At 35.0% G+C, this 26,770-nt stretch overlaps 1 protein-coding gene across 5 annotated transcripts in view; it reads right to left on the reverse strand.

Annotated features, from left to right (window-relative positions):
* Positions 1 to 26,770, reverse strand: part of PPP1R9A (protein phosphatase 1 regulatory subunit 9A) — a 281,703-nt gene that overhangs the window by 86,980 nt on the left and 167,953 nt on the right. For 4 of the 5 annotated variants that reach the window (XM_060108181.1, XM_060108180.1, XM_060108177.1 and 1 more), the window contains exon 5: positions 13,329 to 13,464. In XM_060108181.1, coding sequence (XP_059964164.1) covers positions 13,329 to 13,464 — 136 coding nt within the window. Of the gene's footprint in view, positions 1 to 8,044; positions 8,111 to 13,328; positions 13,465 to 26,770 lie in introns of all 5 variants that reach the window. The other variant, XM_060108176.1, reaches the window with a different exon arrangement.

The following is a 26,770-nucleotide window of genomic DNA, read 5'->3' on the forward strand; positions in this document are numbered from 1 at the left end:
TATGAACCAAAGGCCTCATTGAGCTAGAGGCCTTGTTTCAGGAGGATAGTAGCAGATAGTTCCCCCCAAATAAAAAGCTGCTATTCGTTCATGTAAATCTAAGATGCTGCTGGGCCAGGCTAGCAGCTTTCTTGAATCTATCATTTCCATTTGACAAGCAAAGTCTGTTGGGCCCTTCCAACCTTATTGATCAGTGAGGTCAAGTTGACCCACATCAAACTGAGAATATTAGGCCAGAGAGTGACAAGGCCTCCATGGGTCAAGCATTCAGCTTCAGTTTCCCTAAGAGCTTAGTAGGAGGTTAATAGCTGCCCCATCTCCTCTTTCTTTGGTTGCTGCATCAGGCATGCAGTGTTGTGTTGAGAAAGGGCCTGAGTATTCTGGCAGACATTAAGTGTTTAAATAAACTGCGATTTACCCTTCTCTTCCTGCGATTCTATATTGTTTCTACTGGACCACCTGGAATAAAACAGGGAGAGTCATCTACATATCCTACTATCACTTCTCTATATGTGGCAATCCTTGAGTGGGAGAATCTCCACTGTCACTAATGGCACAAAAAACTGCAGGCATATAAGAAATCAATTCCACTGCAGATTTAGCAGTGGAAGCATAACAGCTTTACACTGCATCTGCCAAAAGAGTCCCATCCACCCTTTAAAGGCCTCTTCAGCTTTCCTTCCTGCTTTGGACTCTACCCAAACCACATCAGTTGAATCTGGATATTCTTTCTCACTACGGGATCAGGTGAGATGCTGACTGGTGAGCCAGTGTCCACAGAACCATAAAGTTTGAGTGCCTCCCCTCCCAAAGTTTCCCAGTATATTCAAGGGGTTCATATAGCATTTGATCTCTCTGGAGGACAAAGAGATCTATCTTAGCCTGACCCCTCATCATCTTTCTCCTAAAAGCAGCTGAGGTTAGGGTAGTAAGAGGGGACATCAAGGGGCACGGGGGCAGAGAGAAGCTCTGTGCCTGTAATAAGGTGCCGTAATAATTCATTTCCAATTATTCAGTTGATTCAATCATTCAATTTCATGTAATAAGTAATAGCGCATTTTCAGTTTTGAGCAGTGCAGTGGTTAATATGTTTTAACCAAACTTCCAATGTCTGTGGTCCACCTAAAGCACTATGTAGGGTGAGTCATCATTACTGATAGAACCAATTTAGCTTCAGGGAGTTTTTGACTCAGAAGCCTTATCCTTGACTCCTACAACAGGGACTCTGTTATGGAGTCCATCTCAATCTGGAGTCCAGTCATAAGTGTAGTGTGAACATAAGGGATGGGGACATTTTTCAAGTGGTTAATGCTGACTGAAAGAATTTATCCAGATTGTTTTGAACAAAATAGTGTCTCATTCTCTGGTGAGTTACTTTTATCAGCATTATAGACCAGTTAGGACCCAAATATTCATCCATGGTTTCCCACAGGAGTTTGTCAATCTGAAAGAAATCTCCCTGACAGAAATCTTCCCTTATAGCAGTCAAGACCCACTGCAAAAAGCTTCACGACATTTTACTGTCTGAGTGAATCTAAAGTTGGCATGGTAAACTGCAGGAGGGGTTGAGTCAAAAGGCAGCTCAGGGCCTCCCTGGTGGCGCAAGTGGTTGAGAGTCCGCCTGCCGATGCAGGGGATACGGGTTCGTGCCCCGGTCTGGGAGGATCCCATATGCCGCGGAGCGGCTGGGCCCGTGAGCCATGGCCGCTGAGCCTGCGCGTCCGGAGCCTGCGCATCCGGAGCCTGTGCTCCGCAACGGGGGAGGCCACAACAGTGAGAGGCCCGCATACCGCAAAAAAAAAAAAAAAAAAAAAAAAAAAAAGAAAAAAGGCAGCTCAACTGTTGCTATTTCTCCTTAACTAGCATTATGTTCCTTGTCCCATAATCTCCCCAGTGAACCAGCCAAAGTTTTAAGGATTTACCAGGCTTTTGACTATGACAATGACAAATTCCTTCCTTTCATGCTCAGTGTCAGTATGTATCCCTGTAACTGCTGTCTGAACAAGGTCAAGACCTTCTTCTAACCCAGAATGGGTCTTCATACTAGTTGATTTTTGTATCACGATTTTTGTGTTGGTATCTCAAGCCACAATTTCCGAAGAATGATAAGAGAGCCAGAGGATTCCTGCACATGCAGGCATGTCAGTAGAGACACTCAGACATGCCTGGTAACCTGCATCTTTCATAACAGGCAGTATTACTGTCCTTGCTCCAGAGGGAAAGTCTACCTGTATCTTCCAAGACTGTTATCTATATAAACACTTGAACAGATAGTCTAGAACAAAGGGCAGTCAATGCCTCAGAAATGTTAGAGCCTTGGGGAGAATTGTTTCCTAATTTTTTTTTTTTAACTTATCAGAGTCTTCTGGTGTTGACACTTTACCCGCTCAAATGAAGCACAGAAACCTTATTTCCCTTTACCCCGATTATTATTTAATGGAAAAAATGTCTAGAAAGTGGGCTGATTTTTGAAGTCCCTACAATATTATTCAGTTTACCTTTTCAAAGACTTTCCAACCATTATTCCTTTCTATATACTCAGCTCTGCAGGTAAACTAGTCTTTTTATTTCTTGAGCACACCTAATATTGGCCCAGCTTCTTAGTTACAGAAAACAAATAAACAATAACAACAAACAACTTCTTGCAAATAAAAATTGAAACCACAAATCTCAAATTCATGCTTTTACTTTTGTATGTCCTTTGTTGTGATGATTCTTTTATACTATGGTTATCTGGCCTTTTGACAGATTGCCTTGAAAATTATTTAAATTCTTTTCCATATATATTATCGCTTCCACAGCAAAATAGCAAGCTTCTTGGGAGTATAAACTATATTTTTCTATGACTCAATATTCCTGAATCAATTCCTCTTAATAAATGATAGCTACTTACTAAGACATAAATGCCAGTCTTTAAATCTCTGATAAATATATTCTATATGAGGAGGGAACCAGTGATCCCTATTTTTCCCACTGAGATCCAGAACTAAACAGTCAACAGACCAAAGTAGACCTCTGTATTCAAATGTCACATTGCAATTTCAAATTGGCAGCCTTCCTTGAGTTTCATTTTACTTGCCAAGGAAACAATGAAGCACTTATTCTGATGCCAGCAGGACTGTGGGAAGAGACTAAGAGATTTGTATTTCCCTAAATCTTTAATCTGCAGAAGAGAACAACTACACTGACCAAGTGGCACATGTTATTATTATCTTAATAATTCTTTAATCATACAATGAATTGAATCTTGGAAAATATGGTGTATTCATATAAAAATTGACTCATATGATTGCAAAAATGGTGATTATCACATAGAACCAGAAGTTACAGCTACAGAATTTATAGTAAACAAAAAAGTAAAACCAACAAAAATATTATTGATGGTATTTCTATGGATTATCTACAGATTAATAATAAATATAATATCAAACTTATAATTTCCTTTGAGGGAGAATAATTTTACTCCTTTCCTCATTATGGCTATCTGGTGGTTTGTGGAAGCAATTTCTTCTTGAGAAGCGTCTGCAATACCAGGACTCAAAAGTCTTTACGTCAGTTTTCCTGGCATCTTTAAACTGGACAACTCCAGCTCTGATTGCATCTAACCCTTCCCACAAACTCCCATTACCCTAGGCTATTTACAATGCATATTCTGTTCCAGCAGGTGTGAGGCAGAGTGGAGAAATCTGCAATCTTAAAGAAGTACTATGAGAGTCCCACTCTGAGACACAGAGTCTCAAGTCATTTTATAGGTCCTTGGAGAGCAGGAATCATGTCATATTCACTTTATATCCACGTAACTATTAAACATAAGCAATTGGACATGGCAGATTTTCGTTTTCTTCATTAAACATTGAGTTGACACAAAGAGTATTTATGAAATATACAAAAAGTATAATGAATAATGATGTAACCACCACCAATTAACTAACAACTTAAGAAAAGGAGCAGTACCACTACATTTCAATTATAATCCTGTGTGCCTCCCTGATTCTATTTTAGTCACCTGCCCTTCGGAATAATTGTGCTGAATTTTATTATTCTTGTTCTTTAGTTTTACTATATTTTTTTAATGACTAAACAATGTATCATTAATTTTTACATGACTTTAAACTTCATATAAATGGAATCATGTGTTCTTCTGTGCCTTTCTCCTTTTAATGGTATGCTCCTGAAATTCCTCTAACTGTTGTGAACTGCAGAAACAACTTCTGTGTATCATTCCACTGAATGAATATACTACAATATATTTACCCATTCTCTTCTTGATAGAGATGTCAGTTGTATCCAATTCTTTTCTATTACAAGAATGATATTATACATGTCTTACACCTCATGAATTTAAGAATTTTACTAAGGTGTTTAGTAAGAAATATAATTGTTGAGTCAACTTTACTAGATAATGCCAAATTGTTTTTCAAGGTGAATGGGCCTATTTATACTCCTACTGCAGAGAATAAGAGTTCCTTTTACTCCTTATCCCCACCAAAACTTAAAATATCCGATTTAAATCAATTTAGTAGGTAGGAAATAGTATTTCATTTTGGTTTTTAATGTTACATTTTGATTCCTAATATGTTTGGGCATCTTTTCATGTGTTCGTTGGCCACTGAGATTTCTTCTGCTACGATATGACTATTCAATAGCCAATAGCCCATAAGCAGTCTTTCCCACTGGCTCATGGAGGACGTTTTAGATAATTCTCTTTCAGTTATTTAGTTTTCAAATATTTTCTTCCTGCTTCTGGTATGTCTTTTTGCTTTCACAAAGGCATTCTTTTGATGAATAGAAGTTCTTAATCTTAATGTCAATTTTCTCAATTGTTTCCTTTATGGATTTGCTTTTCTTAAGTGTTCCTTAACGTAATGAACCATTTCTTACACTGAAGTCATAAAGATATTCTTGTACACTGTCTTCTAAATTTTTTAGTTTTGCTTTTCACATTTGAGTAGTTATTCTACCTGGAATGTAGCCCATGGGGCTCTAGCTTTACGATGGAGTTCTTCAATTAGAATTCCACTTTGGGTGGGCCGTGGGCTTTTTCTATTATAACCCAAAGCAACACCAATTACAGTATAATCATAATATAGAGAACACTTAGGATAAGTATGACATTATGATAGAGATATGAAAGAAGCCAGACATTAAAAAGTATGTACTTTATGATTCCATTCATATGACATTCTACGATTGACAAAATTATAGTGTCAGAAAGCAGACTGAATGCTTTTTTGGGGCTGACAGTGACTGCAAAGTTCTATAAGGGAACTATTTGAGGTAATGAAAATGTTCTGTATCTTTATTGTGGTGGTGGTTATTCATCACATTGTTAACCTAAACACATTTGAAATTGGTGCACTTTATTGTATATAAATTATTCTTCATTAATATTGATTTTAATATGTGAAATATGGATATATAGTAATAAAAATTATCAAATTACACACTAAAGATCTGCACATTTTGTTCTATGTCAATAAAATAATTTTCAAAAACCCCTTTAAAAGCCAGAATTTCAAAAATCAATTAAGAGTTTTTACCACCACCCTTACTAGCATCAATATCAGTTTAAAATAAATGGAGCCCTTATCAGACCAGGCAAACCTCCACAGTAAGGCATCTTTAGGACGTCAGTCCTTGGTCAGGTCACCATTTAGTTTTTCCTGCTGATGAAAATGTATTTCTATGATTGAAGGCTATTTCTAAGTTAATACAATGGGCAGGAGAAGATGGTTATCTATGCAGTATTGATCTTGGCATCATTTAGGCCATTTCAACTATTCTATTTCTACTACATGTTTATTCACTTATGACTAAAAAGTCATGTCAATGTGAGTCACCAGGTTGCCATTCTAAGGTCCTAAAGGTTTTCAAGGAATGAAATATGCATATTTATTTTTTTGGTTTTACATGCAGAAGATTTTGGTGCAGTGTGATAGAGATAGGATCTTCTTGTAAATTCACGGTCTCTCAAAACAATTAAAATACGGTAGCAAAAGCCCACAGAACGGTGCTAAACCCCAAAGTGCCAAAGACAAATACAGCTTATTCCTTCAGCCCTTTCCCTATCTTCAATCTCTAGCCTAACTAGGTTTGACATTTCTTTTACCCCCGTATTCTATGCCATTCTTCCTTCACTATTTCAGATTATGTTCCTAACTAAATTTCATTCTCCTCATTTAACTCTACTCTCCACTTTTCATCTTAATATCCTTTGAGTGATTCAAGTCAGTTCAATTTCTTGGCTTCCTCTAATCTGCCCAGTGCTGTGCTCATCCCTGTATGTATTAAAAATCAACCAGCTATCGAGACCTGTCATTGAAGACATTACAAGTTTATGGGTAAAAAATGATAGAGAGCGATACACAAGGTGCTACTGACTCAATTAAGAAAGGGCCCTCAGCCCAGCTGAGAGAGCCCAGGAAAGCTTTTTGGAGGAGACAGACGAAATCTAAACAGAGCGCTGAAAGGTGAACAGGATTAGTGGGCACAAAATAGCAACAAAGAGTGTATGGAATGACATTCAAGGTAGAGAAAACAGGAGGAGCAAAGGCATGGGAAACCACAGGATCCTTATGGCCCACTGGAAAGTTAGTCAGTTTCCCAGGCTAATAAGGCCCATCTCTCACTATGCATTTTAGCATTTTAGAGCTTTCTGGTAAAAAAGTATGTTCAATTTATAAATGTTTTTAAAGTTGGAAAAATGCTGTAATTTGTGTTTGTTTCTGTGACATTTCTGTAACACTGCAAACTCTGCGGTTCATCACTGAATTGTTCTAGCATGGTTTCTAGAAAGTACAAAGTCTATAATCTCAGAGGAATTTAATGGCTTAGAAGTACTTGATAAAGTGTATCTGATATTTCATATTTGGCTCATGAATTAATATGACAATGGTAGTTGGAAAGAAAATAAGAAAACATATTCAAATCACTTGAATTATGATAAACAAAATAAAACTAAAAAAATGAGCTACAAAAAGATGGCATTATTTAGGCAAAGGTTTCTATCCTAACTTCTGATTTCCCTTTACATTTCACATCTTCCTGTCTCTGCTCCATGTTATAAATAATAATGTTTCCATACACAAAGAATATTTCTAGAGAGGACCTTTCAAGTAGAGGAAGATGTCCGCCTCCTGGGGATAGTGTATTTATGTGGGTATATATGTGCGTGTGCACGCATGCATGTGTACACTGCTTAGGTAAGACCAAGAATGGATACAGTCTTTAACTGAATGTCTTCCAAGCACCTTATGATTCTGGGTTTCAATTACAATGACCACTACTATAGATTTGGGGATCACAAACCAAAGGACATAATTAAATTAAATAATTTTAAAGGTCCAGTCAAACTGGAGTCTGTAAACAAGCTGTTTTTCTTGTTTTGTACTTCTTCTATTCTTCTGGCTCCTCTAATCACCATAAAGCAATCTCCCTTTTAAATATACCTGACTTTCCATTTCTAAGTTATTCTATCGCTATTACTGGCAGCTAAAGATAGTGAGAATTAGTTTATGGTTTAAAGTGTAAAATCTTTTTACACATTTTAGTATGCCTACCATATAAATTGTGCAAACAAGTACTATTATAATTTAAATATATATATATTTAGTTTTTTGAAAAATTAAGAACTTTGTATCAAATGATCCTTTTCTAAAAAAATAATCACTGGATTTAAAGACAATATAAGTCACTGTGTACATTATATTTTATGAACATCATACAGCTCTGTTGTTGGACATCTTTTTCTTCCCTTTAATATAAATCACAAAATATTTAAAATGTTAGGGGTTTAAAACATCCATAGTTAAATATTAGGAAGTGAGTCCAAATTGCAGAAACTGTGCCTAAAATATGTGCTATGTTTCAGAGTTAATTATTTTTCAATTGGTTATTTTCAAACTATTATTCAACATACAAAACACATGGCTCTAGAGAAGTTCTTCCAAGCACAGAGCTAGTTAATAAGACACATAGAATATTTAACTTCACACATGAAAGCAGGAAGGTATAGACAAGCATTATTTTCCACCAAAAAACAAACCTTAAGGAAATAGTTGTTATTGTTATTGCAGTTGCCAGACACTCCTTGCAATTCAGCCACAGTGTTCTAAAATGGTTGACAACAAAAATTAAAAAAGGCTTTTTCCCCCACTAGAGAGAGCAGCCTAATGAGAGAAAAAACACTGAAGTTCCAGTGCTTGCTGTAACATGAACTTTCAAGAACTAATACCCCTAACGCTTAGTTTCTTAGCCCTATACACACAGCATAAAGCCAGTTCACATTACTAAAAGGCCATCCATAATAACTGCAGTCTCTTGTTCACACGACACCAGCTGCTTCCAGACAGGGACAGCTAACAGCATGAGTCGAGTTTAATGTTATCCCTTTAATGCTTTTCACATAAAAATGACATTGTTGTAAACCTTTAACACATGCAAACCATAGCTTCCATTGTATTTCTGCCTCTAATTATTACATATTAACACAAGCAATAAAAATGCATATCCATGTAGGCAGTTGCTCTAAATGGTATTCAATACTTTAAAAGATTCTTAAAAAATAATGTTGTCATGATACAGTTGTTAATAATAATTTCTAGTAATAAAAACAAATTATTAAAGAAAGATTAAATTATATTTTGAGAGAAGGAGCCTCGGTTTCTGGAGTGATGATTAATCTTGCTTTGAACTACTACACAAAGTGGCTTTGAAATGCCATCTATACTCTAAGACTTTAAAGTGTAATAAATATTATATTTAAAGAAGCAAGACCAAAATAATCATATAATTTTAAAAGTGTATGTAAAATAATTCATTTTAATGTGAACGACCATTATATACTTTCTAATTTAAAAAAGTGGTACAGTACCAGTTCATACTTCATTTCCAGTCTGAGCCCACAGTGTTTCACATTGCATATGGCTCTTTGATAGAAACAGATACCCAAAATATACATACATGACCTACGCTACACAAAACATATACCAGAATTACATCATCTCACCATCAAAAGGTAAACATTGATAACTGTGGCGTATGAATGGAAATTAAACTTGTTATTGAAAATAAAATCTAGTTGAAAAATTTACCATACCCCCAGAATTTCGTGGGATAGTGCTGACTGTCTGAGGGATTTACTGAAATCCTCCATGGTTACCTTTCAGATTGTTTAAAAAAAAAAAAAAAAAAAAAGAAGGAAAGAAAGAAAGAAAAAGAAATGAACAATAACTCTATAAATCCAGAAGTACAATCACTCAATCACAGATATATTCAGATCTATGTTTAAAATTTTTCAGTGGTTCAGATTTATACCTCCCTCTTCTTTATAGGATCCTCTCTTTTATTTTTCAGCCTTTAGGCAGAGCCGTTCTAACTTTAAAAAAAAATCATAATGTTTAACACAGAATGAACAGAAACAGGAATGCAATTCAAACTGAACTGGGTGTTTACTTATTTTAAACTCTATTCTAGTTTAAATATTTGAAGGAAAAAAACCAGAAAATTCAGAAATTTAAATGAAGTTTGGGTATTATCTATATGTTTTAAATTCTACTGGAGTATGATTTATAATTTCTTAAAACATTAAAACAGATATATGTAAGCATGCACAATACATAGTAAGGTATTCCTAATCCTAAATATGGTTCTGGTAAGACACCCACTGAACTTTTACAATTTCAAGATATATTTCTCACATTGCAATGTTTTCCCTGTAGGCAATTCAAGCAAGCAACTCCCCTCTGTCAATGTGACAGGTTCCAAGTTAGAATCAACCTTGGATTATTTGACCAAAACCAGAGCTATCCATTCTTCGGTAGACAAAGCTGATCTAAGTGCTGGCTCTGGAAATTAGTTGGATGAACATGGTTGTTCTGCATTTAATTAGAGGTTTTCCTGGCTGGCCCAGGGAATGTCACAGGTGGTATTATCAAATAAAAACAATTCTAACTTTGAAATCATAGGATGATTCTATAAATGATAAGAAAAATAAGAAACCAAGTGATTGATTACACAACTCAGGGTTAACAAAGATATGTAAATCAATAAATTGTTCAATTACATATAAAATTAAATCAATTATTCAAGGACCATTTACTCACTGGATAACAAATATTGGTTCTTCTCATTTCCATTATGTCTTTCACTTTTCATTAACACAGAGAGAGAGTAAATAAAAAATAAGGACATAACACTCAGATCAATCAATTTAACAATATCTGGTTAAATTGTAACCAGATAGTAAAAAATTAGTAAAAAATGAATTTAATCAAGTAAATAAATTAACATGTGTACACAAAAGTAGATTTTTACTATTTGCAGAGTTTTCATCTCTCCGGTGCACAGAAAATTAATGGTAGGTTTTAGTTGGGCATGCTTTGTTGAGGCAGTGTGTAACACACAAGAAAGGGAAAAAGGTACGTCAGAGAGGAACACGAGAGAGAAAGAAACAATGGGAAAGGGTTCCTTGACCTTTTCAATAAAGTGAAGGTTACTTGGAATAGCATAATAGCAAGCACCTGCTTTCTATTTCTACAACTTACAGACAGAAGAAAAAGTTTAACCTAAAGCTAAACTCTGTTTTTTTTGTAAAATAGTTGTATACTTAGCTATTCTTCCCTTTAAGCCCTATCTTCATAGGCTACTTCTGAATTAAGTATTTACCTATAGTAAAATAATTCTGCAAGTTTTCAATCCCCCTATTATTAGAAATATAGAACAAAGAATTACAGAACCTAAGTATTACAAGAAACTCCATAAGCCAAAACAGGAATCTTCCTTCCAGCATCTCTTGTTCCCCAGTTACTCTGTGTGTGCCTAAAAACAGACAGACCCATCAGTCTACTCCATTCAAAATCAGCAGTGTGTTGCAAAGAGTCCAGGCCTTGGAGCCAGGAAGACCCTGTTCCCAACCTAAATCTGGCAACCACTAGCTATAGCACTAGAAAAAGCCTCAATCACTACGTATTTAGAAAAAAAAAAAAAAAAAAAAGATTCTTCTGCTTGCTGTAAAGATTACATGAAATCATGTAGGAAAGGCACCTGGCCAAGTGGCTGGCACTGAATATTTATTTACCCTCCTTGCCCCTGAGAATATCTGCTCAGGTGACAATCAACTAACTCTGCTTTCCTTATAAAAACAGGCAAACAGGGCTTCCATGGTGGCGCAGTGGTTGAGAGTCCGCCTGCCGATGCAGGGGACACGGGTTCGTGCCCCGATCCCGGAAGATCCCACATGCCGCGGAGCGGCTGGGCCCGCGAGCCATGGCCGCGGAGCCTGTGTGTCCGGAGCCTGTGCTCCGCAACGGGAGAGGCCACAGCAGTGAGAGGCCCGCGTACAGCAAAAAAAAAAAAAAAAAAAAAAAAAAAAAACAGGCAAACAAACGAACAAAATCCATATGATGTATTCCTAAGTATAAATGTTGAATGATAAATATTCCTTTTGCATTTAGTCAAATTTTTAAATTAGAGAAAATCTTATATTAAAAAAAAGCTTTAGCTGCTTAAGTTGAAAACTTTGGGGGATGAATGTGATCATTTCCTCAAAATAACTGGAGGAAGTATGTAGTAAATGATCTAAAAACTTCAGTTGGGAAGCCTCAATTAAAGAACTATCTTATTTTCCCTCTTTCCTTGTTAGACCTGGTGCTTCATTTCACAGGCTCATGGAATATTAGAAACTGGAAGGAATTTAGAGATTTAGCCCAATACCTATACTTTAAAGCAAAGACACTGAGGTCCACAGACGGAAAAATTTGGCTTCCTCACCTTCCACCACTTGATGTCACCCATACTCCCCTGAACCTCAGATCCAAATTCTTTAAGAGAGTGAGCAGGTAAAAGCCAAACCTGCCGAGAATGATTCTACAATCCTAATTCAGGCTTGAAGCCAAAGCAAATCAGTGTCTCTGATAAAACACAAAACTGAAAACTAGAGAAGATGAAAGTTCAAATATTTGAGGAAACCACTTTTTTAGTTTCAAAATCCCAGATAACATTTTCATATATAATACCTTAGTAAAAAAAAACAAAAAAACAAAAAAACAAAAAACCTTGTCATTTAAAGTGAATTCTGAAAGTGAAAAACTAAATGAACTAAATAGAATTCTAAGAAACTAATTCACTCAAGTGAAGAGTTTCTAATGTTTACTCTTAGATCAACAGTTAACTGAAGCAACATTTTAAAATTTTCTACTATAATAAAGAGAGAATACATCCTCATTATACTACAAACAGATGAAAAATTAAGATACATTTGGGTTAGAACACTCCAGACTAAAAATACATGAAAAATATTTGAATGTCTCTTTATTGATCTTCACTAGGTCCTGGCTAGAAACCAAAAAAAAAGTTCTGGAAAAAGAATATATTCAGATGAGTACAGGTTGAACATATGAAGTGACACTATCCTATTTATATCAGCTGGTATGAAGAAGAGTATTTGTTTTACCTGAATATTTACTATGTTTATGAGGTATGAAATACTGCAACTAAATTGTTGATGGATCCTTTGACATGCCAATGTGAAACATATGCATGTTTAAACATGTTTATAATAAAGTATGTTGTCCCATTTTATCAATGTACATTTGGCACTTACATTAGAAATAGACCAGCATCTGTATTATATTACAACACACAAGGGTTCCATAGAGAAGTTTTCACTTGGGGGTTAGCTTCTATTCATTTGCTTGATCTTCTGCAGAGAGCAGGATGCAAAATTATTCCAGTATGTATCTACTCTATGGAATATGTGCTGGTGGAAAAGCTTTGTTCTGCATTATGTTAGCACAAATCATAGTGAGCAGATCCAAAGAACTTTCTCTTCCTGGGGGGCGGGAACCTGAAAACACTCAGCAATTTTCAGTACTTTTCTGTGTATGTTGTGTATGTATATGTGCCTTTTCACTCAAAATGTTTACCGATTTTTTTGAAAAAGCATTACATACTTATTGTAGAAAATTTAGGAAAAATTGAAAAAATATAAAGCAGAGAGAGAAAATCACCTAATTTCAACAAAAAGATAGCTACTATTCACATTTTGGTATTTTTACCCTTTTTATTTCAGTGAATTTATCTTAATACTGTGGTAAAAGAGGACTTATTTGATCCAGAAGTCTTCATACTGTAAATATGATACCATTACTTGATTGATAAGCTAATAACAAAAGCAAGTAATATTTCCTTTCTGTGAGTTGAATGTCGACACGTTCTCCTTGAGAAACTGCAAAGACCTGTCATACTGTTATACGGTAAAGAGAGGTTTATCAAGTAGGGATGTAGTAAGAAGAAATGAAGGAAAAAGAACGTTTGCAAATGCAACTTACCTCATCATCATCGGCATCATACTGGGCATAGTGCTGTTCAAGCAGCTCTCTCTGGCGCTTTTCTTGTTCCAGCGTCTGGCTTATCAACTGGGCAACCTCACTCATTTGTCCTGGTTTTTCTCTCCCAATAACAAATCTATACGAAGGTTAAAGAAAACCGATATAGTTAGACTCTCCAGCAAAAAGGAATGCTAAGAAAAGTAACCAAGCTTCATATTTCATCAGGGTACATCAAACCTCAAAAAAGTAATACCACCTATATTTTTTGAAAGGTATGCCTGGGTAGAAGAAGAGGTTAGCTGAGCAATTAAACTGATTTTTGCAGCCATAGCCCAAAGGAAAAGAAATGGGAAAAGTAAAGAACCATAAAAAATTATTACTTTAGGAGAAGACAAAACAGATGTAATCCATTCTACAGTACTTTACACATTTTTGATGCCCTGCAAAATGAAAGCAAGCTCATAATTTACTGTACCACTGAACTTCAGAATCATTTTCATAATTTATTGTCCTCTTTATAATGCAAAAACTACTTCTAAAATATTTTGAGGTATGGCATACCCTATGTGACTAAATAAATAGAGAGGCACTGACCTTTTGCTAAGCAACTGTAACTCTGGAGATAAGAAAAAGAAGGGGAAACAAATGTAGTTTTTGCTTTTTTTTTTTTTTGTTTTGTTTTGTTTTTTTTTGCGGTATGCGGGCCTCTCACTGTTGTGGCCTCCCCCGTTGCGGAGCACAGGCTCCGGACGCGCAGGCTCCGGACGCGCAGGCTCAGCGGCCATGGCTCACGGGCCCAGCCGCTCCGCGGCATATGGGATCCTCCCAGACCGGGGCACGAACCCGTATCCCCTGCATCGGCAGGCGGACTCTCAACCACTTGCGCCACCAGGGAGGCCCTGCTTTTGTTTTTAAAATGAAAAACTAAAATAAGGAGAGGTGGCAAATTAGTTCATTTCTTTTGGAGAAAGATGCTATGTGGTCTCAAGAAATAGAGTCAAGGGGAAATACCTGTTGATACTAATTCCTATAAGTATAAAGAAAAAAACAGGAAAGACATTTACTTATTGCCAGCTAGTCACTTATGATACATCCTCATTGATACCATGGTTCTTCCTCAACAAATTAATATTCACTTTTTAACATCTTTTCACACTAATATATGGTTCTATTTTTCTAAAAATACAAATAATATGCCTCCATGATATAGTTTCCATATATTATTTAACTTCATTATTTTGGATGTAACTCTTTGTTTAATTTTGCTTCTATGCTTAATTGATGACTTCCTCTGATTATAATATGTTGTTATTTTCAATTACAATTTTAAATGAAATACTCTACCATTCTCTGTACAAATTCACTAAAGGTCAAAATTTTTATACTTGGATGTTAGTAATTAAATGTCTTTTTAGAAATATTTTTATGTAGTTTCAAACAGGACTGTTGAAATTATGCTTGGGTATTCATTTATCATCTGAGTTATTTTCCTTTGGGAAATTATTAAGTTTTAATAATTGTTTATATATTTTGGATATATGTCCTTATCTATAAATGTAATAGATACATACACATACACAGATACATACAAGCACACAAATCATATATGCATATGTTTGATTTATTACCTTCTCTCAATCTGTGGCTTGCCTTTTCATCTTCTTAATTGTGTCTTTCAAGGAAGTCCAATTTATCACTTTTTAAAAGATTGTGCCTTGTGTTTCCTACCTAAGAAATCTTTGCCTGATTTAATATTGCTGAGATTTTTCTCCTGTTTTTCTTGTTAAGGTGTTAGTGTTTTGATTTTTTATTAGGTATGCGAAATCTTTCAAACTAATTTTCACGCATGATGCTTGGTAAGTGGGGAGTTTCATTATTTTCCAAATGAGTAACCAGTTGTTTCCATACCATTTCTTAAAAAGACTATTCATTATCACCACTTGAATTACTCAGGGACATTTGTTGCAAATCAATTGACCATGTACTTGTGTGCTGGTTTTTGGACTTTCCAATCTGTTCCACTGATGTATTTATCCTTGTACCAATACCACACTGCCTTGGTTACTATATAGTAAATCTTGAAACTAGGTGCTATGAGTTATCCAACTATGTATATCTTTTTCAAAATTATTTTGACTATTCTAAGTTATCTAAATTGCTATATAACTTTTACAACCAGCTTGTCAATTTCATTTAAAAAGCCCATTGATGTTTAATTTGGTATTGGTTTGAATCTACAGATTGTGGAGAACTGACATCTTAATAATATGGAATTGTCTGATCCATGAACATGGTATATCTCTGCATTTATTTTTCTTTAATTATTTCTATTGAAATATAGTTGACATACAATATTATGTTAGTTACAGGTATATTCATAATGATTTGACACTTGTACACATTATGAAATGATCACCACAATAAGTCTAGTAACCATCTGTCCCCATATTAATTATTACAATATTACTGACCATATTCCTTATGCTGTAATATTACAACACCTTGACTTACTTATCATACAGCTAAAGATCTGTATCTCTTAAAACCTTCACCTATTTGGCTCACTCCCCACACACACCCCTCCCTCCAGGCAACAACCCATTTTCTGTCTATATCTGAGTCAGTTTTAATTTAAGTTTTTGTTTTGCTTTTCAGCTTCCAAATTTAAGTGAGATCCTGAATTATTTGTCTTTCCTTTCTGACACATTTCACTTAGTATAACACCCTGTAGATACATCAATGTTGTTGCAAATGGCAAGATTTCATTTTTTATGGCCAATATTCCATTGTATAAATATATCAAATGGACATTTAAGTGCACATATTTTTTCAAATAAGGGTTTTTGTTTTCCTCAAATACCCAGAAGGAAAATTACTAAATTATATTGCAGTTCTGTTTTTAGTTTTTTGAGGAACTTCCATACTGCTTTCCATAGTGGTTGCACTGATTTACAATTCCAACAACAACACACAAAGGTTCCCTTTTCTCCACATCCTCACCAATACTTATTTGTTGTCTTTTTGATAATAGCCATTCTGACAGGTGTGAGGTGATATCTCATTGTGATTCTGATGTGCATTTCCCTGATGATTAATGATATTGAGCATCTTTTCATGTGTCTGTGGCCATATCTCTTCTTTGGAAAAATGTCTATTCGGGTCCCCTGGCCATTTTTAAATAGGGTTCTTTGCTATTTTTGATGTTGAGTTATATGAGTTCTTTGTATATTTTGGATATAAATCCCTTATCATTTTGCAAATACCTTCTCCCATTCAGTTGGCTGCCTTTTCATTTTGTTGATAGCTTCCTTCACTGTGAAGAGCTTTTCAGTTTAATGTAGTCCCATTTGTTTATTTTTGCTTTTGTTTCCCTTGCCTAAGGAGATGTATCCCAAATAAATGTATTGCTAGGACTGACGTCAAAAAGCATACAGCCTGGGCTTCCCTGGTGGCGCAGTGGTTGTGAGTCCGCCTGCCGATGCAGGGGACACGGGTTCGTGCCCCTGTCCGGGAGGATCCCACATGCCGCGGAGCAGCTGGGCCCGTGAGCCATGGACGCTGAGCCTGCGCGTCCGGAGCCTGTGCTCCGCAATGGGAGAGGCCACAGCAGTGAGAGGCCCGCATACCGCCAAAAAAAAAAAAAAAAAAAAGCATACAGCCTGTGTTTTTTTCTAGGAGTTTTATGGTTTCAGGTCTTACATTAAAGTCTTTAATCTAGTGTGAAAAAGTAGTCCAGTTTGGTTATTTTGCATGTAGCTGTTCAGTAATCCCAACACCATTTATTGAAGACACTGTCTTTTCCCCATTTTGTATTCTTGCCTTCTTTGATTGACTATTTAAGTGTTGTTTTATTTCTGAGATCTCTATTCTGTTCCATTGATTTATGTGTCTGTTTTTGTGCCAGTACCATACTATTTTGCATACTGTAACTTTGTAGTATAGTTTGAAATCAGAAGCATGATACCCCCAGCTTTGTTCTTTCTCAAGGCTATTTTGGCTATTTGGGGTCTTCTGTGATTCCATACAAATTTTAGAATTATTTGCTCTAGTTGTGTGAAAAATGCTTTTGGTATTTTGATAGGGATTGCACTGAATCTACAGACTGCCTGAGGAACATTTTAACAATATTAACTCTTCCAATCCATAAGCATGGAATATATTTCCATTTGTTTATTTCATCTTCAGTTCCTTCCATCCATGTCTAATAGTTTTCTGAGTAAAAGTCTTTTACCTCCTTAGTTAGGTTTATTTCTAGCTACTTTACTCTTTATGATACAATTGTAAGTTGGGTTGTTTTCTTAATTTCTCTTTCTCATATTTTGTTGTCTGTACAGAATTACAGGAGATTTCTGTATATTAATTTTGTCATCTGCTACTTTACTGAATTCATTTATTAGTTTTAAGTTTTTTGGTGGTGTCTTTAGGATTTTCTATATATATAGTATCAGGTCATCTGCAAAGTGACAGTTTTAATTCTTCTTTTCCAATTTGGATTCCTTCTATTTCTTTTTCTTGTCTGATTGCTGTGGCTAGAACTTACACTACCATATTGAATAAAAGTGGCAAAAATGGGCATCCTTGTCTTGATCCTGATCTTAGAGGAAATGCTTTCAACTTTTCACCACTGCGTATGATGTTGGCTGTGGGTCTGTCATATATGGCCTTTATTATGTTGAGGTATGTTCCCTCTATACCCATGATGTTGAGAGCTTTTATCATAAATGCATGTTGAATTCTGTTAAAAGCTTTTTCTACATCTATTGAGATAATATAGTTTTTATTTTTCAATTTGTTAATGTGGTTATCACATTGATTTGTGGATACTGAACCATCCTTGCATCACTGGGATATATCCCACTTGATCATGTTATTATATAACCCTTTTAATGTATTGTTGAATTCAGTTTGCTAACATTTTGATGAGAATTTTTGCATCTAGGTTCATCAGTGACATTGGCCTGTGATTTTCTTTTTATGTGTGGTAATTTTGTCTGGTTTTGGTATCAGGGTGATGCTGACCTCAGAACAAGTTCGGAAGCATTCCTTTCCCTTCATATATTTGAAGTAGCTTGAGAAGGACAGATGTCAATTGTTCTCTAAATGTTTGGTAGAATTCATTAGTGAGGCCATTTGGTCCTGGACTTTTATTTTGTGGGGCATTTTAAAATTACTGATTCAATTTCATTACTGGTAATCAGTTTGTTCATATTTTCTATTTCTTCCTGAATCAATCTTGGGAGTTGTACATTTCTAGGAATTTATTCATTTCCTCTAGGTTGTCTTCTATTGGTATATAACTGTGTAGTAATTTCCTATGATTCTTTGCATTTCAGTGGTGTCAGTTGTAACTTCTCTTTCACTACTGATTTTATTTATTTGGGCTCTCTTTCTTTTTTTCTTGATGAGTCTGGTTGAAGTTTATCAATTTTGTTTATCTTTTCAAAGAACCAGGCCAGCTCTTAGTTTCACTGATCTTTTCTTTTTTGTGTGTGTGTCTCTATTTCATTTACTTCTTCTCTGATCTTTATGATTTCTTTCCTTCTACTAATTTTGAGTTTTCTTTGTCCCTCCTTTTCTAGTTCCTTTAGGTGTAGGGTTAGATTGTTCATTTGAGATTTTTGCTGTTTCCTGAGGTAATGCTGTATCACCATAAACCTTCCTCTTAGAACTGCTTTTGCTGTGTTCCACAGATTTTGGATCATCGTGTTTCCATTTTCATTTGTCTCCAGGTATTTTTTAATTCCCTCTTTGACTTCTTCAGTGATCCACTGGTTGTTTAGTAGCATATTGTTTTGCCTCCATGTGTTTGTTTTTTGAAGTTTTTTTGTTTCTTGTAGTTGACTTCTAGTCTATTTAGCATTGTGGTAGGATAAGATACTTGATATGATTTCAATCTTCTTAAATTTAATGAGACTTGTTTTGTGGCCTAGCTAGTGATCTGTCCTGGAAAATGTTTCATGTGCACTTGAAAAGAATGTATATCTTGCTGCTTTTGGATGGAATATGTATGTATGTATATGTGTATGTGTGTGTGTGTGTGTGTGTGTGTGTGTGTGTGTGTATTCTATGTGGTCTGTCATTTAAGACCAGTGTTTCCTTATTGATTTTCTGTCTTCGTGATCTGCCTACTGATGTAAGTAGGGTGTTAAAGTCTCCTACTATTATTGTATTACTCTCAATCTCTCCCTTTATGTTTGTTAATATTTGCTGTATGTATTCAGGTGCTCCTATGTTGGGTGTACACATATTTACAACTGTTAAATCTTCTTGTTGGATTGATCCCTTGATCATTATGTGATGTCCTTCTTTGTCTCTTGCTGCAGTCTTTGTTTTAAAGTCTATCTTGTCTGATAGAAGTATTGCTACCCCAGCTTTCTTTCTGTTTCCATTTGCATGGAATACCTCTTTCCATCCCCTTATTTTCAGTCTGTGTGTGTCTTTAGATCTGAAATGAGACTCTCCTAGGCAGCATACACATGGGTCTTGTTTTTTAATCCATTCAGCCTCTCTATGTATTTTGATTGGAGCATTTTAATCCATTTACATTAAAGTAATTATTGATAAGTGTGTACTTATTGCCACTGTGTTTACTGTTTTGGCGTTTTGTAGTTTTGTTTGTTTCTTCTTCTTTTGCTCTCTTTCCTTGTGATTTGATGACTGTCTCCAGTGTTATGTCTGGATTCCTTTCTCTTTTCTTGCATGTATGTATTAGGTTTTTGGCTAGTTGTTACCATGAGGTTTATCTATAACACCTATATATGCGATTATTATAAGTTGATCTCTTAAGTTTGACTGAATTCTAACAACCCCACATTTTTACTCCTCCCAACCACTTTTAACTTTTTTGTTATATTTTACATCTTTTTGTTTTTTGTATCCCTTAGTTATTGTGGATACTGATGGTTTGACTTTTGTCTTTTAACCCTCCTACTAGCTTTATAAGTGGTTGATCTACTACCTTTACTATATGTTTGCCTTTACCAACAAGACTTTTTCTTTTGTAATTTAAATGTTTCTAGTTGTGATCTCCTTTCTTCTGCTTAGAGAAGTCCTTTTAACTTTTCTTGTAAAGCCAATTTAGTGGTTTGAAATCTTTTAGCTTTTACTTAACTATAAAACTCTTTATCTCTCCTTCAAATCTAAATGATAGCCTTGCTGAGTAGAGTATTCTTAGTTGTAGATTTCTTTCCTTTCATCACTTTGAATATATGGTGCCACTAGCTTCTGGCCTGCAAAGTTTTTGCTGAAAAGTCAGCTAACAGTTTTATAGGAATTCCCTTGTAAGTAACTAGTTGGTTTTCTCTTGCTGCTTTTAAGATTCTGTATCTTTAATTTGTGCCCTTCTAATTATAATGTGTCTTGGTGTGAATCTCTTTGGGTTCATCTTGTTTGGGACTCTCTGTACTTCCTGGATCTGGATGTCTGTTTCCTTTCTCAGGTTATAGATATTTTCAGCTATTATTTCTTCAAATAAATTCTCTGCCCCTTTCTCTCTCTCTTCTTCTGGGGCCCCTAGAATGCGAACATTAGTATGCTTGATGTTGTCCCAGAGGTCTCTTAAGCTAACCTCATTTTTAAAATTCTTTTTTCTTTTTTCTGCTCAGCTTGGGTGATTTACACTACTCTGTCTTCCAGTTCACTGATCTCTCTGCATTTATTTAAAAGTTTTACATTGAACTACACATGTCTCTTCATTCAGGCAGCAAATTTGGGTAGCGTTATAGCTTCCAGTTAGACACGCTTTAAAGCCTTGTAATCTGGTATAATTTACAGCACAGATTTGCAATAAAAGAATGTCATCATGGTAAGTGTGGTCCAAAGGGAAAGCACACGGAAGTGGAACTGAACTATTCTCTATGCCTTATTTTCCTCATGTGAAAATTAGTACCTACCCCGTGTGTCTAAAGGAGTGACAGAAGAATAAAATGTGGTACAGACATGAAAGGACTTTAAGGCACTATTATTAAGATAAGAATAATAAAATCTCCCATTTGGAAAATGTGTAATGTTCAAATTACCTGTCTATATATTCTAAATGTTTGGTCCATTTTTAAGCTATCATTGTAAGTGTGTCCTATTGTATGTGTATAATCTATCATACATAGAAATGAGTGGCAAATATAAAATTTAAAGTAAGGTTATTATTTCAAGTGTGGATTTGGAATATGGACATACTGTAATAGTATAATTTAGGAGTTAAAAGTGTATGTAAAAGAGAAAAATGGCTTTGACAGAACAAATCCACTGAAACATAAACATGACTTATTGGCTCTGTGACCTTGAATGTATTAAAATTTCTAATTCTTAGTTTCCAAATTTGTAAAATAAATATAATAACAATAACAAACAAATATATAATCCATATAAAAAGCTTAACTAAGTACCTGGTGCCTAGAGAGTATTAGTACATGTTTACTGTTGCCTTTATCTAGATAATATATTAATATCTACACAGGGTTGAGTGCATTTCAAAGTACTATATGTACACACTGTCCAAATTACTTATTTGCTCTCACTAGTTTTGAAAGAGAGAAGGTTTTTGTGAGTCAACCACAGGAAAAAGATAAAATACTTGCACTGAAATGTGCTCTAAAAATCCTTAATTTCACTTGCATTTGAAATAGGAAAGTATGGATTATATAATCACTCCACATTGAATTTTAAAGATCATCAAAAATATAACAATTAAAGCCAGCAACAATCAGACCCTCTAAATATATGTGACCAAATTAACTGACATTTATGCACAATTATTATTTATATTTTAGACATTATCCCCATCTGAAATGACAACACATATAGTCAAATCATCCTGTTTGTAAACTTAAAATTCCTTTAAGAGAAAGATACCTTTCTTGTTACTTTCTATTTTTTTTCCTTGCTTCAGTAAGGAACACTGTGATCTTTTGTATTTTAGCTCTAAAGAATGAAGTAAAAAAAAAAAACAAAAAACGTAATGTACATTTAAATTAAACAGGTATTTTCTAAGCTTACAATTTACAAATAATGGCAATATTAAAAACAAAATCTATAACTAGGGTTTATGTTTTTTTTGTTTTTTTTGTTTTTTTTTTTTTTTTTTTTTTTTTTTTTCTTTTTGCGGTATGTGGGCCTCTCACTGTTGTGGCCTCTCCCGTTGCGGAGCACAGGCTCCGGACGCGCAGGCCCAGCGGCCATGGCTCACGGGCCCAGCCGCTCCGCGGCATATGGGATCCTCCCAGACCGGGGCACGAACCCGTATCCCCTGCATCGGCAGGCGGACTCTTAACCACTTGCGCCACCAGGGAGGCCCGGTTTATGTTTTTACAGCATGGCTTGTTTCTAGTGATTAAAACAATCATGCGTTTCAACATGAATTATTTTACAAAGAACTGTCTCCTCTCCCCCTCAGGCTGAGATAAAATAGGCAAAGGCAGATAAATCAGTTTTTCCTTTTCTTTTCATCTACTGTAAGACAAAGCAATGTCCATGTACTGTCCTTTGGAGTTTAGATGACGAGATTATATGGAAGTCATTTGATTAGTTTATTGAATTCTCTGGTGAGCTGTCAAACAAAAACAAACAAGTATAAAATTCCATTTACAATTTGCTGAATTGTAGTCATAAAGAATGATGTGAGAGGTTATGTTGAAAAATGATGATTTATGAGTGTCTGTTTTTCCGATATAAGCTATTCCAATAAAAGTGATACATTAGTCAAAAATGGCACTTATTATGACATCAAAAATTTTTAATTATAAATGTGGAATTAAGCTAATCTAAAAAAAGGAAAAGCTAAATCAGGATATAGTTATTAGTTCTTATAAAATCAATTCTTTCATTCAAATATTCTATAAACAAATATGCACACAAAAAACCTTAATAATAAAAAGAAAACTAGATGCACAAGACCTATTATTTTACTTCAGCCTTGGATCACAAGATCACATGGTGCTTTTAAACATTTTGGTAAAAACTCATTTTTTTCTATATTTGATGACATCTTACGGTGTGTACTTGATAGCTTTTAAAATATTTAACTTAATTTTGCTGAGCAATGGTGGCAAAAGTATATCCATCTCCCTTCACTAAAATTTGCTGATTGTATTCAGAGGCTGAAGTTCTGCACAACCAGGCTCTTCCCTCTTTCTTATACTTGAAGACTCTTACATATTTTTCCTTTCCATTTTGGGATCTAGATTAATGTACTATATATTTAGCATTTAAATTTTTAAAAATTCATCTAAAAATGTTTGCTTTTAAAACACAGATCTGAAATATTTAAACCTAATTGTAAGCCTTAGTTCCTGGAAATGAATTTTGTATCTAACCCAGCTCTGATTATAAAGAACTTTTTTCTACACTATAGTTCAATGTAAAAAAAAAAAAGTAGTTGAATTATTTAAAAAACATTGCCTAACTTATGCTACGTCAAGGACTATATATTTCCTAAAATGCTACATCCTTTCAAGAAATGACATTTCTCTATTTAATAGTTAGCTCTGATGTCTCAGGTTTAAACGTTTACACACACAAATACTAAAAAGGATTTTTTGAGAATGTTAATCTGTACATAGTGACACCAGAAAACATCTCATTAAGCCAAAGTCCCCTTTAACTAGTTTTCTGAAATCCCCAGTCTTTAATCTTCTTCCTATCACTAGTTGTTGCTGACTATTCTCATATATATGAGAGTAAACTTTTATTATCCATGGTCCCAACTTTAGAGTGGCTGCTCCTCTTATCTGAGGGAAAGGGGATAGTCTTAGGAGTAATGTAAGTACAAAATCCACAATGACTCATGATTTCCATGAACATGATAATACCCTCACTGCCCTCCATTATGTATGACACTCCATTACACCCAACCACAAAACCAAGGCTCTGTTAAAAAGTGAAACTCTCAATTTCCCCTTGTGTTGTAGTGGTGACAAAAATTCTTATTAAAATGATGTGAATGAAGTGAAAACATTTCAATATTCATTGCATTTCAATGGAGATCTCAAATACACCAATGACATTACATAAAAAAGAATATTTTAAAGCTTCCATACTTAGAAATTACATGCCCAGGGGTGAATCCAAAATAAACATGAGCATAGCTATAAAAAAGTCACTTATCATTCACTTATATTTTCTTTTGAATATCATAACCTCTTCCAAAAAGGACAGAGGAATATTTAAGACCCTCAGATTAATTTATTTTTTATTTTCTATTGTGTGTAACTATAGTTCCTATAAAATCCTGACCTCCACAAGTGTTATATGACTTGATGTCAGAAAGTTGTTAAATACATTCACTGGGGATAAAAGCATGAGTGCTTAGTGATTAAGCACAAGTAGCAGGTACTTTTCAGAAAGCATTTAAAGTTTAATGTGAATGGCACTGAAGAGCAAACATAAAATTTATTAGAAATTTCTCACACTGAAGCACAATCTCTTCTATAGCATCACTTTCCTATAACAGCTGCCTTTCAGTACTAGGAAGGCTGTCTGGAGTTAAAAACAACAACTCATCCTTGTTCCAGAGTTCACTCTTTCAAATGCTTTACAATTGTTACCATGTCTTTTAAATTTTTTCTATATTATAGGCAAAAGTTTGTAGAATCTTTTATGTATAGAAGGAAAAAGGTTTAGACCTCTCACCATCCAAAGGTCAGTCTTCCTTAAGTAGTCTCAAGGTTTTCAGGGTTCTTAAGATAAGGTATGCAACATTAAACATAAATTATATTATGGTATAACATTAATCTGTCTGCATGTCTATCCATCTGTCTGTCCATCCATCCAACTAGTTACTGATCACTACATAATAGGCAGCCTCTAAGATGGATTCAAGGGCCTCCCTGGTGGCGCAGTGGTTAAGAGTCCGCCTGCCGATGCAGGGGATACGGGTTCGTGCCCCGGTCCGGGAGGATCCCATATGCCGCGGAGCGGCTGGGCCCGTGAGCCATGGCCGCTGGGCCTGCGCATCCGGAGCCTGTGCTCCGCAACGGGAGGGGCCACAACAGTGAGAGGCCCGCATACCGCAAAAAGAAAAAAAAAAAAAAAAAAAGATGGATTCAAGTAATCTCTGTATTCTTATATTCATGTCTTGTGTAATTCTCTCCCGTTGAGTGTGCGATGGACTTGTTGACTCACTTTTATCAAATAAAATACAGAACTGATGGAATGTCAATTCGGCTCTATGAAAAGATGGCAGACTGCATCTTGGCTACTCCCTTGCATCACTCCCTCTGGGGAATCTAGTTTCCAGGTTGTGAGGCATCCCTGTAGAGAGGCTCTCATGAGAAAGCTGGGAAGTGGATCACAGAAACTGAGATAAAAAAAAGCTTGCTGTTTCAAGTCGCTAAATTTGGGAGTAATATGTTATGCAACAATAGGTACACCAATTATGCCAGGCACATAGTAGTAAATAAGATAGGTAAGGTCCCACTTAAAGCTACAGACCCAAAAACATGAGTTCTTAAAAGTTACGTTGCAAGTCTATGTTTGAATAAGAAAAACGGTCCATATGTAATAAAGAATTTTATATAGATATATTTTTTTCTGGTAAAAACTCAATAACAAAATATTTTAAAAATAAAAGTATACAGCACAATAAAATCTACATATTGTTAATGAAATTGTTTGACTACATCTGCCTTTCTTAAAGAAACATGATCCTCCTTCCCAAATCACCATCACCTCAATATAATTAGTTAGCATAGCACTTTTTAAGTTAATTTTAACTATTATCACACATTTTAAGAATCAGTTTTACTGAAGTCAAATTTATATACAACAAAATTTACCAAATTTAAATTGTATAATATGTTTTGACAAATATATATACAGTTGTATAACAAACACAATAACCACAATATAGAATATTTTGTCACCCCAAAAATGTTCCCTCTTTCTTCTTTGCAGTTTAGATGGATTCAAGCAGTGTAAAGCCTTTTGTGTCTGGCTCAATATACTTTGGGTAGATACATGTTTTTATTGCTCTTGAGTAAATAGCTAAGAGTAGAACTTCTGGCTGATATGATAAGTGTACGTTTAACTTTATAAGAACCTGTCAAACTGTTCTTCAAAGTGGCTGTGTTATTTTGCATTCCCACCAGAAATGAATGGATGCTATATTAAAGTTGCTCTACATCCTTGTCAATGCACAGTAGTATCAGTCTTTTAAATTTCAGCCATTCTAGTGGGTGTGTAGTTTGTACCTCACCATGGATTTAATTTCCATTTCTCCAATGATTAATGGTGTTGAGCAGCATTTCATGTGCTTAACTGTGTATCTTCCTCAGTGAAGTGTCTCGTTAATTGATTTGCAGGTTTTCAACAGGGTTATATATCTTCTTATTGAATTATAAAGAGTTCTTCATGTCTTCTAAATAACAGTGCTTTATCAGATAATTGTTTTGCAAAATATTAGTCAGTAGCTTGCTTTTTTATTTTAAGGGTATTTTTCAAACAAATGT

The sequence above is a fragment of the Mesoplodon densirostris genome, chromosome 9 (assembly GCF_025265405.1).
Source record: "Mesoplodon densirostris isolate mMesDen1 chromosome 9, mMesDen1 primary haplotype, whole genome shotgun sequence".
In the NCBI taxonomy this organism is placed as follows: domain Eukaryota; kingdom Metazoa; phylum Chordata; class Mammalia; order Artiodactyla; family Ziphiidae; genus Mesoplodon; species Mesoplodon densirostris.